Source organism: Canis aureus, chromosome 15 (genome assembly GCF_053574225.1).
Source record: "Canis aureus isolate CA01 chromosome 15, VMU_Caureus_v.1.0, whole genome shotgun sequence".
In the NCBI taxonomy this organism is placed as follows: Eukaryota; Metazoa; Chordata; class Mammalia; order Carnivora; family Canidae; genus Canis; species Canis aureus.
Genome location: NC_135625.1, coordinates 41945516 through 41963457, shown reverse-complemented (window position 1 = coordinate 41963457; position 17942 = coordinate 41945516). Strand labels below are relative to the sequence as shown.

Sequence of the window (17942 nt, the reverse complement as noted above, 5' to 3'; positions counted from 1 at the left end):
ATTTAGTTGTGTGACTTTTCTTCTGAATTATGCTATAAACTTATGGATGGTGGAGACCCTGCTTCTACTCTTAAGTATCCCATATCCCACATCACTCTACTTACTTAACTAAGGCATTGGAACCACAGAGGGTGTTGCAAAGATATTTGCTCAAAGAATATTCATAATGTTCTTGATCTAAAATTTTCCATTTCATTTTAGCATTCTGAAATTCCCAAAATCCAAAAGATGGTATCTATTTGTGTAGTGATCTTCCATTCTATGGTAACATTTAGAATATAGTCTTAAGAGCTACAAAATTTCTGCTACAAAATTTTAACAATTTTTTTAGGTAATATGTAGGCTGAACTGTTAGAAATTAGCAGTAGTCAACCTTTAGTGAGCATTAGGTTCATCCTGTCCAAAATACAGATGCCTAGACCTTAGTTCTGGAAATTCTGGTTCATGAGTCTGGAACAGGGCCCTGAAATATGTATTGTTTAAGAATCTTCTTGTGTACATTAATATTTTACAATCACTGCCCTGAAATTTTGCTATTGTTTTTCCCTAAATTCTAATATATATATATATATATATATATATATATATATATATATATATATCTCAAAGAAACACATGGGGAGCACTCTGTGTATTTTTAAGTATTTTTAAAATTATATAATATGAAGGATATATGATTCATTACCTCACTTTATGACCCTTGTGTAAAGATCATCATGACATCATGTGAAATTTCTCCCAAAGCTTAGGGTCTAGTAATAGTTTTCTTGATAAATTTATTTCCAATTATTATTCACTTGTGAAACTTATTTTTTCCTTCTTCATTCTGGCTGCTAGAAAAACTAAAGCAAAATATTTTGAAATTACTACAGCGTTCCCCCAGTAGGATTTCAAACTATAAATATTCATTTTTCTTTTCCTTTAAGACTTGCTGGAGAAAATGAAAATGAGCCAGCGGTTCTTATCTTATTGAAAAGAGGCTTCTCTTTAAAGTTGCATAAAATCCTTTTTAGAAGTTTTCTCAGTCCTGGATTCCCTAGAAAACAGAGCTTGAGGCAAGGATTAAATGTTGCTGCTTTGTTTGCTAGGTGCAAACCCAGGGTTGCAGAAGTGAGGAAAAATAGAGGGAATGCAAAGAAGGATATGAGGCAATAAATGTGATACATTGCTGTGTGGGCTGCTGCTTCATGATGAGCTGTGAAGAGACATAGAAGGTGGTCCAGCAAGGTTATCACTCAGTATGTGGAATGACTCTAGACTGTCTGTACTGAGAAGACTTACCTTAAACAAGCCCATAGGAGGAAGGAACATGGAGGGGAAGTCCTTTGTGTAGACTCATTCCATTTCTGATTTTCTTTGGAACAAAACTGGCCCCAGGGAAAGCTAATCCTTTCCATGGATTACTTTCAGAGTGTGTTAGCCAGGCCTTTGGCAGGCTGTGTTGGGTTGCCAAATCCCATGCTCAAAGTGATGTTTCATTGAAATTCAGAAGTTGTTTGAAGAAGTCAGTAACTCAGTGTATGTGCCTGGCTCACCACTCTCAGTAATGCCAGGTGACTTATTGGAACCTGGTAGTGGCATCAAGTCCAAGAAACTGGCCAGCTGAAGAAATTCAAGATGCCTGAGAAGATGTGCACTTGATGTACATACAAGTAGATAAGGAAGTAGGGAACAGATTAAAGGTGTAGGGTGGAAAAAAGGCAAGAGGGAATAAAAAAATCCATCGCTAGTAGAGTACTGAATGTAAGAAGGTTGGGAAGAGGGCAAAGTTTATTTAACCACTTTAAATCAGCTAGTGAAATCTAGCTTAAATGATTGAGTAGAAATCCAAGTAAACAAAATATAGAAATTAAGAGAAACTTGTTTTTTGGTAAAAGGATTTTGGATGTGTGAAAGTTGAGCCTCCTGCAGGTCACTCAGATGAAGATGCTCAGTGGGCCATTGGATATGTGAGTGGAGCTTGGGAGTGAAGCCAGGACTAACCATATGGACTTTAGGTCATTAGCATGGAAGGAGTGTGGACATCCTTGAATGGATAAAATCAGTGATAAGTGGAAGGAGAAAAGTGGACCATGCACAGACACTTGAGGACTATCAATGTCCAAGGAATGGATATTGTGACAAGAGTTGGCAATAGGGACACTTAGAAAGAGTTGTTGGAGATACAAAATTAGAAATTTCCTATGGGTGTCACTAGTAACTTACTTGGCATGGAACCCGAATTTCCTGCCCACTCTTTGTGTGGATACAGAAATGAGTCCTTGGGACTGTAAATATCACCTTTAGTGTGCACATACTCATTTAGTATGCACATACTCATGAAAAAGAGAAAAAGAAAGAATACAAATGAGAATTTATTGAGTATCTGTACTAGATCCTGAGCTATGTTGGGCACTTGACATATGGTGCCACCTTTATTCCTTTACAACAATCCTGTGAAGTGAGTGATGTTATTATTACTTCTTACAAAGCAGGAAACTTGGCCTCAGGCCCTGATGGTAGTAGACAATGGTGCTGGGATTGGAACTTCAGGTTTGTTTGAACCCAAGATCCAGGTACTTCCCCTATACTGGACTACCCTTGACTTTCAACCACAGCTGTGAAGATCTGACCTTAAAATCTTGCTGTAAAACCAGCTCTCTATATTGAAGAGAGAATTCCAGACCCTACTTCTTCCAGTTTAGAGCTGTTCTTAAGCTGCTTGTCTCTAAAACTAAAATAGATGATAGTAAAATTTTATTTTTAACGTCTCTTGAGAAACCATTTGAACAGTTGAAACTTTTACTTTTCATCACTACTGATCTTCCTCACTAATGCTCTGAATAGTGAACACCATACAAATGTTTTCTGCAGAAGGAAATCCTACACTGACATGCAATAGGACAGAATAATGTTTTTCTAAATGTGATTACAGGGGATCCTTGGGTGGCTCAGCGGTTTGGCACCTGCCTTTGGCCCAGGGCATGATCCTGGAGTCCCGGGATCGAGTCCTAAATCGGGCTCCTGGCATGGAGCCTGCTTCTCCCTCTGCCTATGTCTCTGCCTCTCTCTCTCTCTCTCTGTGTCTATCATAAATAAATAAATAAATAAATAAATCTTTAAAAAATAAAATAAATGTGATTACATGACCAAATAATACGTTGAAGTGTGAATTTTAGAGATTAGATATATTTCACAGATAATATGTAAAAGTCCTAGGCAGACACAATCAATGGTGACATATTAATGTAGTTTAAGTGGGCCACTACCCAAATAATGCTGTAGCTGACATGCTGGACCTATATTTTTGCCTTGAATAGATTTTCAACATTTGAATGGAAGATTTATGACCTTATGCTAAAATAAAAGACCACAGTGAAATAAGCTCTTACATGGTCCATTAAAACTACTTTTAAGTGACTCTATAGCAAAAGATTTCACAACTTTTGCATTTGCAAAAGAAACTTCAATTAAGCACAGACCACTATTCTCAGAACTCCAAGGAAAGTGCAGATGCCACTCTAGATCTTTCTGAAAATGATAATTCTATATTTGTTATGTGATGATGAAGGGAAATCTCCATAACAGTCATCACACACATGAGCTAAGACCAGACAATTTAGTTTGAGAATAGGAGAATGGAGAAAGTCTAGAACCGTCCTCGGTTACACACATAACCTGTTTTCTGTATTGCCCACCTTTTTATTGTTTATAGAGGCTGCAAATTTAAATAAAAAACACAACCAAAGATTCAAAAGTGCATGAGGCACCATCTCTCTTTCTTATTCACATTCTCAAGGAAAACATGGCAAACGTGACTAACGTCAAATTCTTATTTCTGTGCAAAATCTAGGCAGTTTTCCCAGGCAGAAAAGATAACAGAATTAAATTGTATTCATGCCATTTATAAAAGAAATTTTTCCTGCTTTCATCCAAATAAAGCATACAACTCATTTTCCCTTAAGTGATTTAACTGGCAATCAAGCTTTCCAGACAGATGTAATAAAAAAAAATGTATATAATTTGATGAATCATCTACTTGATTAGGATATTTTTGTGTTATTTTCTTTGGATAGCCCCTCATGGAATGAATTCTGACCCTGCATTGCTCCTCACACAACCCATTTTTGCTTTGTAATAGTGTCTATCTATAGTGTAATGTGCTTACAAAGCTTTGCCTATTTGATTTAGGATAAAAGATAAGTCTACACCCACGCGTTCCTTGTACATGTGAAAAATATTTTTGGTAGTCTTTAAATTTAATCATGTGTGTTTCTAAGAATACTTTCTCAGTTTTCTGGACATATTGTATAAAATGAAAGCTTTCCAAACCCTGGATTCAATAATCAATGGGGATTTATTTGTGGATTCTTTGTAGTTTTATTTTTAAGGATTGGTATTATTGGAAGATACTTTTGTTTTTATTCTTTAAACAAATATGTAGAGTTCAGCAATTGGAATCTGTTAAAACTGTAGTGCACTGATTAATCTACTAACAATCATAAAGTTTAGAGATGCTGCCTTCCCTCAGAACTGTTTAAATACATCAGGATAGAGTAAACAAGAGAGTAGCACATAGATTTGCCCATTGGCACAGCAAATTCTGCAACCTGCATTTTCTCTGAGGTAGCACTATGTGGGCTCAACTGGAACATCAAGTGTCTCAAAGGTAACTGAGCAAACTGAAAGGGAAGTTGAGGGAAGCCAAGGTCCAAGGCTATGAGAAAATTTGAAAGGGTGACAGACCAAAGGGTCTAGGATTGCTTATCCATCAAAGAATTTTAAAAAGTGAGGGTATGTAAGAAGAAAATTGAGAATCCAGAGGAAAAAAAAAAATCTGACTGCTCTTTTGTCATAGTGAGGTGTTCGTGGGCAGTGGTTGGCATGCTGCTGTCAGTGTAACATACAGCCAGCCACAAGGATGTCCAATGTGAAGTGGGGGAATGTTCCAGTAGGCAGGAGGAGTATTTTTTGAGATCTAGAGGCCATGAAGAAACTTCAGTTGATTAAAATGGCACTACTCAAAATGTAGTTCATGGACTGGTACTGGTGCAAAAACTGATTTTTACTGATCTGTAATGAGGCAGGTATAGAAATTGAGAGCAAACATTTAGAAACTTTTTATCATAACTTTATAGAGTAACTTTAAGTCTGTTCAGTCTAATAATAAAACTTTGGGCTTGCATCTTACATGTCTTTGTTTTTTATTTTTATTTTATTTTGCTACTAATTTAATTTTTATTGGATTTTATGCAAGTATGGTCTGCAACATATTGAGAATTAAAAGTCAATAAAAATGAAAAAATCTGGTCTTTAATCACAGATATTTCGAGAAGCTCTATGTAAGAGAAATAAAACAGACTTCAGTGGGTCCCAGTTTCTTCCTTGCCTTTTACCTTTGCCCTATTTTCCTTTTTCTTCCCCCCCTGCTGTCTATCTCCCCTGCCTGGGAACTTTGAAGACCTGATAAATCACAAGGCTTACTGAAACACTTTGCAGAAAAAAACTATGGTGATGGTCATCAGTACCCGGACTGCAGCCTAACTGAAAACCACAAGGACACACACTCAACTTTCCCTTGCCTTATAAATCCTGACCTGTTTCAACTGGGTGCCACCTGGTCTTCAGTGCTCCCTGATGGCACATCAGCCGAATAAAACCTTTCAGTTTCATTTGCATCCCTTAAGTGATTTCCTTCAACAATTGAGTATATTCAAGCAATAAAAGGTGCTGAAAATGAAAACCATTTTCAAATTGAAGGATTGGACATGAGTCTTACACTGCTGCCAGTCTATGTTATATGCTTGACATGTAAGTGCTCAGGTATAGACTGAACAGTAGATTTTCAAACTTACCTGGCCAGACAGGTTGTGTTGGAATACTGTAACTAAGGAGAAGGATAGAGCAGTTGCTGGGCTCTTTGTGGACAGGTGGAATGGCACTGGGGCAGCAGTGGGGACTGACATAAGGACATAAGCACTTTTTAGGCAGCACGACCAAGGCAAGAATCTAATCTCGACCTAGCATGAGATGGAGACGCAGCAGTCTAGACATTGGAGCCCCTTCAGAAGCTTCATTATGTGGGGCACCACAGCAAGATCAGAGTATGACTGGCTGGCTGTTCAGTCCCAGGGTCGAAGACTAGAACTCCCTCACTTGCTCCTGCCTGAGATTGAAGGGGGCACTAGGGACTATCCAGGTGAGGCAGGGTGTTACGGGTATGTGGGTATATTTGCCTATGGTTAAGGGCATTTGGGCCCACCTGTGAAGGAGGAGAGAAGATATATGGGCTAAGATCCAGACAAGTCTCTGCCAACTTCCTGTACTGAGTTGTGTAGAAATGCTTTAGTTGGTCCATATTTATCCTGGTAGAACTTGAAGATAAAATTAACAGGGCTTCAGCAACAAAGAAGTTCAAGATAATAGCAAAAGGGAATTCAGGGGAATCTTTACCTTCCTTATCTATTGTTTTTGTCCTAGGAGGAATGACAGATGTTCCAATTCATGGAAATAAGGCAAAAAAGAGCTTTCTCCATCACCTGCACTCCTCCCCCTGCCATCTTGTTTAATTAAACAGCTGTTTAGTGAGCAGCTCTATGAGCAGGATTCTTTGCAGGTGCTGGGGTGAGTAGAAGGGTGACTGTCTTGAAATGCCATTGTTGCTTCAAATCAGCTTTAAGTTTAAATGGGGAGGCACAAACATAGGAAAAATTAAACTGTACTACTTTGAGTACTCAGTTCAGGACCCAGAAAAGTTGCAAACTGCATGATTGGTAGAGACAATCACTATCTGAGGATCCAGAGGATAACCTGGGCACTGTGCACCATGAGAAGGATAGATGGAAGAAGGAATTGGTGCCAGAACTGGTTGGACTGAATGATAGGTATCCTATCCGCCTCCCCACCATTCTCCTTAATGCAGCACATGCTTAAGCCATCACCATCCTCATACATCCTCCCTCTGGATGTCTCCAACCCAATCCCCAAGCTGCCTCTAGGCACAGCCTGGGGAGAGGAAACCACACTCGGGACACCACATAGCCACGTACTTAGGAACTCTCAGTATACTCCAACTCTTAGATTTAAAGAAAATGGATGGTTCTCAAACATGATGTATCATTGTGTGAGGTTACCCTATTTTTTACCAAAGGAAAGAAAACTTTAGCTCTTTTAGTAGAGAGGAACCCTTATACTAGGAAAGCCCTTCTTCGGTGAAATTCTTTAATATTCCTTGGAAATTTAGTTATTCAACTTCCTGAAAGTTGGTGTAGAAATCATTTAAGTCTATATGTATATGTGTATATGTGTGTGTATATGTATGTATCTGTGTGTATATTTGACAATCAGAGCCCTGATTAACTTTAGTTATAGACCTAAATTGAATACCTACTGTGTATCAGGCTTTATGTTAGAAATACCAAATAAATTAGACATCCCCTATTCTCCAGGGATTTATAATCAAGTAGGACAAGAGGTCAGAGCATTAGGTGATTAAAATGCAGTGGAGGAAAATAAAAGGAGGAAAAAGGATGAGAGAAACTGCAATAAATGTATCTGTGATGCTAAAAATTTATTTTGGAAATACATCAGAATAGAGGTCAATGCCAAGCATTTGTAAGAGTTCTAAAAAAATCTCAAATTAAAAACTTGTTTGAGGGATCCCTGGGTGGCTCAGTGGTTTGGCGCCTGCCTTTGGCCCAGGGCGTGATCCTGGAGACCCGTGATTGAGTCCCACATCAGGCTCCCTGTATGGAGCCTGCTTCTCCCTCTGCCTGTGCCTCTGCCTCTCTGTGTCTCTCATGAATAAATAAATAAAAATCATAAATAAATAAATAAACAAATAAATAAATAAAATAACTTGTTTGATTTGACTGTGTCTACTTATCTTATTAAATTAACTTTTTTCCAGTCAAATTTTCCCACCAAATTCTAACTGTTGACTAAAGATCACTTATGTGTCTTGGCTGATGAGGAAAAATCCTGTGACAATCCACATACCTGGCAATAGTTATACTTAAAAACTATTATTTGGAACATAAAAAAAGGAATTTTGTAGCTGTTGAGAATTATCTCATGGGATTCTAGGCCTAATATTTAATTTATATTTTTCTTACATGTTCACATAAAATTCCACAATAAATTTCATTGTACCCTTTAATAACATGCTTTGTACATTACTTTGTTGTTCAAAATAAGCATATCACATGCTGGCATATGAAAAGAATGAATCGTATGTGTTCTTTTTTTCTAATCTGTAGTCTAACATATCATAAAACTCAGGAATTTTTTTAAAATACACATACTCTGTCTCTTCAAATACTTCCTTTAGGAGAGGCACATTGGAATCTTGGTGGGAGGAAGAGAGGCACTATAGTTATTTTAAATACCCTGCTCCCCTATCCACAAACACTGGTTTTATTTATTTATTTTTATTTATTTATGATAGTCACAGAGAGAGAGAGAGAGAGAGAGAGAGAGAGAGAGGCAGAGACATAGGCAGAGGGAGAAGCAGGCTCCATGCACCGGGAGCCAGATGTGGGATTTGATCCCGGGTCTCCAGGATCGCGCCCTGGGCCAAAGGCAGGTGCCAAACCGCTGTGCCACCCAGGGATCCCCACAAACACTGGTTTTAAATAGGCGTGAAACTCAGATAATAGTCACATGAATTTTCCCATCCAGATAACCAAAAAAAAAAAAAGTGTCATTTGGATATTTCTCTAAAGATTAAGCATTTCTTCAGTGTTCTATTTACCTGTATTACCTTTTATTTATTTTTATTTTTTAATTTAAATTTTAGTGAGCATACAGTGCAATATTGGTTTCTATATTATCTTTTAATGGTTGTTACCCTCATTTATTCATCCATGCATCTATTCATTCAAATATTTACTGAGTGCCACTATATATCAGACACTCCTCTGAGCTTGGTAAACAGAAAGACAAAACTATATGCCTTCTTGAAAGTTAGATTTTAATACAGCATTTAAAAAGTTTTAAAAGTAAAAAATATATTAGATGCTGCAAAGTACTAAAAGAAATATCAGGAGAAAAGAGAGGAGGTGAGGTAAGGAGGTTTACAGTGCAAACAGACCAGTCAAAAAAAGGCCTCTCAGAGGAAGTGACATTTGAATGAAGACGTGAGGTGGCTGAGGACAAGCCATGCATAGATCTAGCTATGAGCAGATGGAGGGGTGAGCAAGGGGCACGGGTCAAGGGAGGCGAGGCAGAGAGACAATGGGGGAGGTCAGGCCAGCATGATAGTGTGAGGCCACTGTGATGACTCTGGCTTGTCATCAGAGTGTGATGGGAAGCCATTGGACTGACATGTTAGCAGGATCACTCTGACTTCTGTGTTGAGAACTAAGCAGGGGATAAAGAGCAACAGCAGGGAGATGGATGTAGATACCAATTGTGGTCATTCAGATGGGAAATAAGCAGGGCTTAGGCTAGGGTTGGTAGCAGTGATGTCAAGAATAGATTTGGGATCTATTTTATCTAGACATTCTACTTCTTCTATGCCCAGAAGAACTGAAAGCAAGGATGCAAAGAAGTGCACACCCATGCTCATAGCAGCATTATTAACTATCGGCAAAAGGTAGAAGTGACACATTTTTGTTGATGGATGAATGGAAAAACAAAATGTGGCATATATGCATGAATGGTTTAGTATTCAGCCTTAAAAAGGAAGAAGATTCTGACATGTTCCAACATGGATGAATCTGAGGACATGACCCTAGATGAAATAAGCCAATCCAAGAGGACAAATACTGTGTGTGGATCCACTCATATGAGCAATTAGATTCAGAGACAGAAGTAGAGTGGTGGTTGTCAGGGGGGAGAGGGAAAGGGGACATTGCTGTTCAATGGGTGCAGAGTTCCATTTTATGAGATGAGAAGAGTCCCATGGGGGGACCATGGCAACAGCAGCATAGCAGTGTGAATATGCTTCACACCTCTGAACACCTCAAAATGTTCAAAGTGGCAAATTGATATTATGTATATTTACCACAATCAAAACTATTTACATTTTTAAAATGTAAGAATAGATTCTGGATCTATTTTGAAGATGGAGCCAGTCCTACAGGGAAGCAGCATGCCACTGAGCTGGATGGGTTCCGTGGAAAGAGGATTGAGGCTGGCTGTAACACTTGCGTCTGAACAGCCTAGAAAGCAGAGCACTGAGGGAGGAATGGTCCTGAATGGAAAGCAAAAAGTTTGGTTTTACACATAGAGATATTTCTGTTAAATTTCTCTTGCCTTTCTTCTTTTGGGGAAAGACAGGGTATTCTAACCTCATTTTTGGTATTTTATGCTTTTTGAGCTACCCATCACAATGGACTGCAGGCCCTCACATGGTCTCAGCCTCCCATTTTGAATATATACAGTCAATTCTCTTTATTTATGCTACTTATTTTATAAATCCCTCCAACCCAAAACTGACTGAGCTACTACTGAACCACCATTCCTGGGGGAAATATGTACATTTGTCTGTATACACATGTCACATAGATTATAATCTTCTCAATAAACCACTCATACCATTAAAATCTATTTTCTTTATATTATGAAAGTGTTAAGTGACTTGCCTGAGGCCACCCCACTAACAGGAACTGGGATTCAAACTCATCAACTAGCTCCAAAGCTGGATTTGTTGGATTTGTTGATTCAGGGATTACAAATAAGTTTTCACGGGTAAGTGATTTTGTAAATATGAATCCAAGAATGATATCCTATATCATGTCATATTGTATCATCTATCATCATATGGATATATGGACAATAGAAGAAAGGTGGGTAGATAGATATCTTAGTTAGATACATTTAAGTCTATTGGGAAATCAGTTTGAGCAATTGGAAAGGAATTGCCACTCTTACCAGAGTCGCTGCCTGCTCAGTATTTATAAGGACTCTAGAGAACAAATGGCATTGTTAAGAGAGGCTGTTAATGGAAGAAAAAAACCCAAGTCTTCAGATAGATCCTTGAGTGCACTTCTTAAGAATAAAAAAGATGCAATTACACGACTTCCAATATACCCTTCTGCTTTTTCCTTTTTATCTAATTTATGAACTTAGCTAATTACCTATTCAATAGACTCAATCACTCAATTTAGGAACAAAGCAGGCAAAATATACAGAGATTGACTGTGTCAACAGCTTTCTAAGAAGCAGTTCATGTAATGTCATAACTCCTATGTTTTCAAAAAAAATTTAAAATGAAGAATAGAGATAATTTTCAATTCAACTTTATGCCAAGCAAATATATAGAATGATTAGTATATAAAGAAGTATTTGACCTGTCAAAAAAGATGTGTATAAATAGCATCTGTAGAGATGGCAGCTTGCCAGAATAATTTGAATATGCCTCAGAATGCTAAAAAAGAGAATTCTTTCTGGAATATTAAATGATTATGACTCTCCCATTCATGAGTTGGGGCTGTATTTTTGTCCAAAACAAAGGATCATCACTTAAAAATAACAATTGTAGTTTACATTTATTGAGCTATTGTGTTGTCACTCACCTATATTAACTCTTTTTCTTTTCATATAAACTCTAAAATAGGCACAGTTATTTCCAATTTACAGAGGAGGGAATGGAGACACCTGAGGTTTAAATAACAAATCTAGATCAAAAGAGAGAAAAACACGGGTTCCTCCTCCTAAAAATGATTGACAGGTCCTTCATTCTTCATGTCATTTGTTTCCCTTCTTGAGCTCCAATATATTTGTGAGTAATAGAGTCAGTCTTTCCTAGATTTTTCACAATGTTTTCTTTTTCTAAAATCACGTTTCTTCTACTTGTAAGTTGTGCATTTTGCTATAATATGTTACACTGCAAATCAGACAAGATCAGGCACATTCCTATAAATAGATGAGGCTGACACAATAATGTTATTAAGTTGGGAGCTCTCTAGCCATGTGTTCTGGAGAAAAGTCACTTACTCAAGTCAACAATGGGGCTGCATGTATCAGGGTGACTGCCAGTGGAAGGCAGAGCAGCAGCTATGATGTTGCAGTGACTTGAAGGCCACTGGCTTCATAAAGCTCTCTCCCACCCATCTGACCAAACCTGAAATCCCAACTTTAAAGTTACTTTCTTTGCATGTTAAAGACTTTTTTTTTTTTTAAGATTTTATTTATTTATGAGAGAGAGAGAGATTGAGAGTACAAGCAGGGGGAGCAACAGAGAAGCAGAAGCAGGCTCCCCTTGGAGCAAGGAGCCTAATGCAGGGCTCCATCTCAGAACTGGAAATCATGACCTGAGCCGAAGGCAGACCCTTGACCTACTGAACCACCCAGGCACCCCACGTGTTGAAGACTTTTTAATTTCAAACATCCTGTTTGAATTTCAAATCCTGTTTAATTTCAAACAAAGGCCAGTCCTGCAGAGAAGCAGCATATAGCCCAGACTCTACAGACTTTGTCAGGCTGTCTGCTCAAAGTAAGATGATAAAGACCTGGCCATAGGAGATGGACATCTACAAGCAGGCAAGTGCAACTAGAAGAATGATTGAAAGAACCAGAAGACACCAAAGATTATATTCATATACCTTGTGACTTGTTTGTGTGTGAATGATAGAAAGAGAATAGTCTCACTTATAAAGTGATTCAAAGGATACACAGACAATTAAGACACCTTTGCTGCTCATATTTCACCTTTGAATCCTTCTTTGGCTCAAGCTCTTAAAAATGACCACCAAAGCTTCTCCTGCTTCCTGGGGCCTTTTGATTGGCCAGGTAGCTGGTGCAACTCCTGAGTAAGAGTTGCTAAAGAGGCATTTGGACTTCCAGATGTCCGAAAGAGCTGACAATTACGGCATCCTCAGCTGATGCAGCTTAAAAGTCGAAACCATGATTCTTTGACAGCTGTGGCCCCAATAGCGCTACTGACAATTCTTCAGGGAAATCACAGCAGCCTGTGATCCTGAGCCCTTGGGAAGAAATGAGAGATAGTCTGAAGAGGTACCCCTACAGGACAGAGAAGAAGGGAAGATCTGTGCTTTCCCACATACCTAGTTGATAGCAAATGACTATTTGAGCCTTAATTTAACCCATTGTTTAATTTGATCATAACCTATAACTTCATGTTAGGATTATAGCCAAGTTTAGGCATAATGGAATCTGTAATCCAGCAGTTGTGTCATTGAAAAAAAATTAATTTTATGAAAACACTTTACATTAAAAAAAATGGCCCTGCTATGTTATTAGTTGTTTATATCATAGAAATCAATGGCTGTGGGCCTTAAATGAAAAAAAGCACATATTGTGTTCTGTGAATTTCCATTTGTATCACATCAACATCAAGACCAGGAAGAAGGTATTTGGCTCATATGTGGTTATTTAATATGTTTTTAAAAATCACTTGAGTACAATTCAAATAATAGATTCCTTCAAAGTAGGTTTATTTTTGTTTTCTTAATATTTAATTTATTCACAAAAATAAAAGAAAAACCAGTTCAATCATTTGTATTATCATAATAGTAGTGATAACCTCTAAGGCTAAAATCAAGGTTGTATGGGGCTGAGGTACTCAAAGCATGAAAACATATCATCTATCTTCTGCCATGTAGAATACATCTAGACCTTCTTCCAGTAAAGCAGCTTTTTAAATATTTAGAATAAACTACTCTGTCCCTTCTGAGTCTTCCCTGTAGCGTGCCAATTTTCCAGTCCTTTCTTGGGTCAGGCATCCAACATGGCTCAAATTGTCTTTTAATTACTGAGAATAAATTTATTCCATAGCTTTAGGTTTTGTTTGTTTGGAAATAGCTTTTGATAATGCAAAGCCATTTGCTTCCTGATTCTATTTTTAAGGCTTTGCATATATACAATTTAAGCAAAGAAAGAATTGTAGAAAATGTGTGTTCTTTGTTTAATTGACTGCTTGATACTCTGCAGTCTATACCCGTAGGCAATGGGGTGAATTCAGAAGGCTAAGAATTTAAGCATCCTGTACATGGTAATGATTGGAAGATGGAGGAATACAGGCTCTTCTTTAACTGGGACTGCAGCTAATCCTGATCTTAGTGAGGTCTCCTTGGCTTAAACTCACAGGGAAGAGATATTCCCTAGGCAAGTCTAATGTTGGACATACAAGCATTCCTCATGTTATCCTTGTGAGGGTAGCTGAACAGAATGCAGTGGTTTTCAAATTCTGCTCTACAGAGCCCAGCATCCCTTACTTGGCATACCCTAAGTGCTATGCCTGGAGTGTGGTGGGAAACTGATATTGGAGCCCCTAACCCCCCTTTTTAACTAAAGCAGCTGTGCTTTGTCTATTTTACATATTAGTTTCAAGTTAAGGGTTTTTTTTTAGAAATAGGATTCTTCTACTTACCTCCTCACTGCCATTTTTCTAATAAAAGTCCTAATGTAGTTAATAAGGTCACTAGCTTTGAAATCAGAAATAGGTAGATTCAGATCTGGTTTTTCCACTTGCTAGTTCTGTGATCTTAATGTCTTTATTTTTTTTTTAATTTTTTATTTTTTTATTTTATTTATTTATGATAGGCACACAGTGAGAGAGAGAGAGAGGCAGAGACATAGGCAGAGGGAGAAGCAGGCTCCATGCACCTGGAGCCCAACGTGGGATTCGATCCCGGGTCTCCAGGATCGCGCCCTGGGCCAAAGGCAGGCACTAAACCGCTGCGCCACCCAGGGATCCCATCTTAATGTCTTTAAACCATAGTTTTCGCACCTGTAAAGTGAGCTAAGAAAAATGTTCATAAAGTAACCACCTCATTATTAAATTATTATTATTAAATCATTAAATGTGGTAATATTTAATAACTATTAAATTATTATCATAAATTATTCAATATGATAAGAGTGACTTCATCATTTTTCTAGGAAGGCTTTCCTCTGCTTCCTCAATACCACTTCTATCAGTTAGGATTTGATCAGAGGAGTACAGCCACCATGATTGGTATAGAGTAAGTAACTCGTAAGGATCAGACCTTATGTAATTATGGGAACTGGTGAGGCAGTCTATGTAATGCTGTTTCTTCTATATCTAGCATTGGGCCTAAAGTCAGCAGGGCCAGCAGCCAGGAGAGAAAAAATGGTTGTGAGGTAAGCAAGAGCAAAGACAAACTACTAAGGAGAGAAAACTGGAACTGAAGACTGTGTCTGAGTGTTGGTGCTCCAGCTTCAAGGATATAAATGACCTCACATCCACTTCCCACACCCACATCTGGCCCCAGATTCAGCAACACCAAAAGTGGAGATCCAGTGGGAGCAGGAGATGCCTATGGACCTGGCTCTTACCCTGTGCATCAGGATGAGATATCAGGTGATCAGTGCTCTGACATCAAGAAGTACTAACTTCTTTAATCTCTTCCCTTTATTCTCTTCCCTTTACCTATACCATTTCCATAGATGATCTAACCATTCCTATGGCTTTAACTACCACCAACATTTTGATGACTTCCTAGTTTACCAGAATATTCCTTGGTCTGACTTTTCTATGATTTGTGTTAATATGCTGGAGCTGGAATGACACAGTCATAAAAAACATGCCACTAGCACTCTACCCCTCATCAATGACAGACTTAGCCAACAGATGATGACGATCTTTCTCTGTCATCTGCAAGGAAGGCTCATAATCTTTTCATAGCACTCTGGCAGCTACTACCAACCAATCCGAATTGATACATGAGCTGCATTATATTTGCTATCCCTGGAGGAATAAGTAGTATTCATTGAGATGGAGTTTAATGGGATAAACAGTAACATCTAAGTAATCAAATATAAAATTAGAGGAAATGAAAATTTGGCTTAGCAGAAACCTGTGTGGAAAAGATTTAGAATTGATTGACAGTAGGTTCAATATAAGTACAGATTTCAGTGGGTCATTGTTGCCATACACACACGCACACACACGCACACACACATACACACACTCGCTCTCTCTGTCTGTCTCTTTCTCAAAGCTTTAAAGGTATTGTTAGAATTAATAGTGCACAATGGCTGTGGCAGTCCTGCTATACAATGTATACTGATGAAACCACATTAGAGATTTGGCCTTCAGTTTGAGGATCATAGCTTAGGAATGTCATCAAAAAAACAGGAAATGCCATTCAGAAAGTAACAATAGAGATGATGCAGGGAACTTGAACTTATGTTATAATGAAAAACATTGTCAAAGTGCCAACAGACTTACAACCTGGTAAACAGAACCTTAAGGGATATGATAATTTTCCTAAAGATTGTGATATGTTTGGAGAGATGGTAACAAACTTGTGCACAAAGCAGAACTGAGACCAGTGGTTGAATTCAGCCATATTTTAAAAAAGGAACACCTCCAAGTGCAAGCCAATATAAAGAATTCTGCTTGTAAAAAAGTTCATCCATCCGCCATGAGGTTTTGAACCATACCAATGGTTTCTCCAAAATTTGCACCTTTCTACATTAGAAAATGTAGATTTCTAGGTTCCACTCTAGATTTATTGAATCATAGTCACCTTGAATTTGTGTTAGCAACTTGTACTTGATTCTCTAGTGGCCAGTGTGAGGACCACTGGATTAGTTGAGTCCTAAAGAACCTTTCATATTTCTGTGACTTCATTCCTAGTCACCTGTTACAGGAAGCAGTATGCATAGTGGTTGGGAATATGACTCCTGAGCAGAATGAATGGGTTCAAAATCCAGCTGTGTATCCAACCACTCTAATTTTGAGTAAGTCCCCATGCCTCAATTTCCTCTTCTGTTCAATCAGGATAACAGTAGTCTGTGCTCACAGGGTGTTGCAAAGAGTCAATGAGTAAATGGGTAAAGTGAGCACAATGGTGCTTATGTATGGCATATCTAATGTAAGTATTAGCTACTATTTTTTATACTGGAAGATGACAAATCCATTTAGAGGGCTATTTGATTAATGAATGTGTAAGAAATGGAGGAGAAAGAAATAATTCAAGACCAAATGCCTTATTGTTTTTACTTTTATATTATTAATCATCTTTCAAAATGGTCCCAGCTTTAGTAAACACCGTAATACAGAAGCTATGGAAATATTTCTTTGTGTGTTGCAAGGTTATCAAAGCATAAATAGGAAAATGAAGTTTACTTTCTAGTAATGTGAAACAATAGAATTCGTAGGGTGTACGTGAGGAGGAACAGAAACGGGCAAAACTCGAGTATCTAGTTTGCTAAGGTTTTTGTGTAGAACCACATTCATTCACTTTTATTAATGACATGAAATATGTAGAGCTTGGGTATACAATCTGATGAATTTTGGTAAATGAATATACCCTGTAACTACCATCTCAATCAAGATATAGAACATACTTTGCTCTGGACAATTTTCTTGTGCCCTGTTCAAGCCAGTCCACTCCACTGTTCTGAATTCTGTTATTAGAGAATAGCTTTGCTGTTGTTGAGCTTTATATGAGTAAAATCATACATTATGTGCTCCTTTGTGTCTGACTTCTTTACCTACATGTTATTCTTGAGACTTATTGATGTTATTGAATTGATCAGTTTTGTTTGTTTATTTATTTATTTATAGACTGGTTTCTTGTCATTATTCCACTGTATGAATATATAAGAATTTGCTAATCAATTTCTATTGATGAACAGTTAGATTGTTTTGAGATTTTGGCTATTAGATATAAACCTGCTGTAAACATTCTTCTACAAGTCTTTTTTTTTTTTTTTTTACAAGTCTTTTTTTTTTATTTTACTAAGTTTTTGTGTCTCTGAGATAAATGTCTAAGAATAGACTTTCTGAATCTCTCTTAAATTTATAAGAAACTGACAGCTTTCCCAAGTAGTTTTACCACTTTTGCAATCTCCTCCAGAAGATGTGAGAATTCCAGTTGCTCTACATGGGCATTTACAGTTGGTATTATTTTATTTGATGTTAGCATTTGTAATGAGCATAAGATAGTTATTTAGTTGTTCTTTTGATTTTTATTTCACTGGTGACAAAGGATGTTAAGTACCTTTTCATGTGCTTATTGATCATT

At 37.6% G+C, this 17942-nt stretch overlaps 1 protein-coding gene across 8 annotated transcripts in view; it reads left to right on the top strand.

Annotated features, from left to right (window-relative positions):
* ZMAT4 (zinc finger matrin-type 4) overlaps window positions 1–17942 on the top strand; it is a 353108-nt gene that overhangs the window by 259993 nt on the left and 75173 nt on the right. The window contains exon 6 of one of the 8 annotated variants that reach the window (XM_077849310.1): window positions 5441–5621. The exons of the other annotated variants lie outside the window; for them this stretch is intronic. Within the exon in view, the coding sequence (XP_077705436.1) occupies window positions 5441–5466 (26 nt within the window). The 3' untranslated portion in view covers window positions 5467–5621. Of the gene's footprint in view, window positions 1–5440; window positions 5622–17942 lie in introns of those variants that run through there. 8 annotated transcript variants of the gene reach the window in all.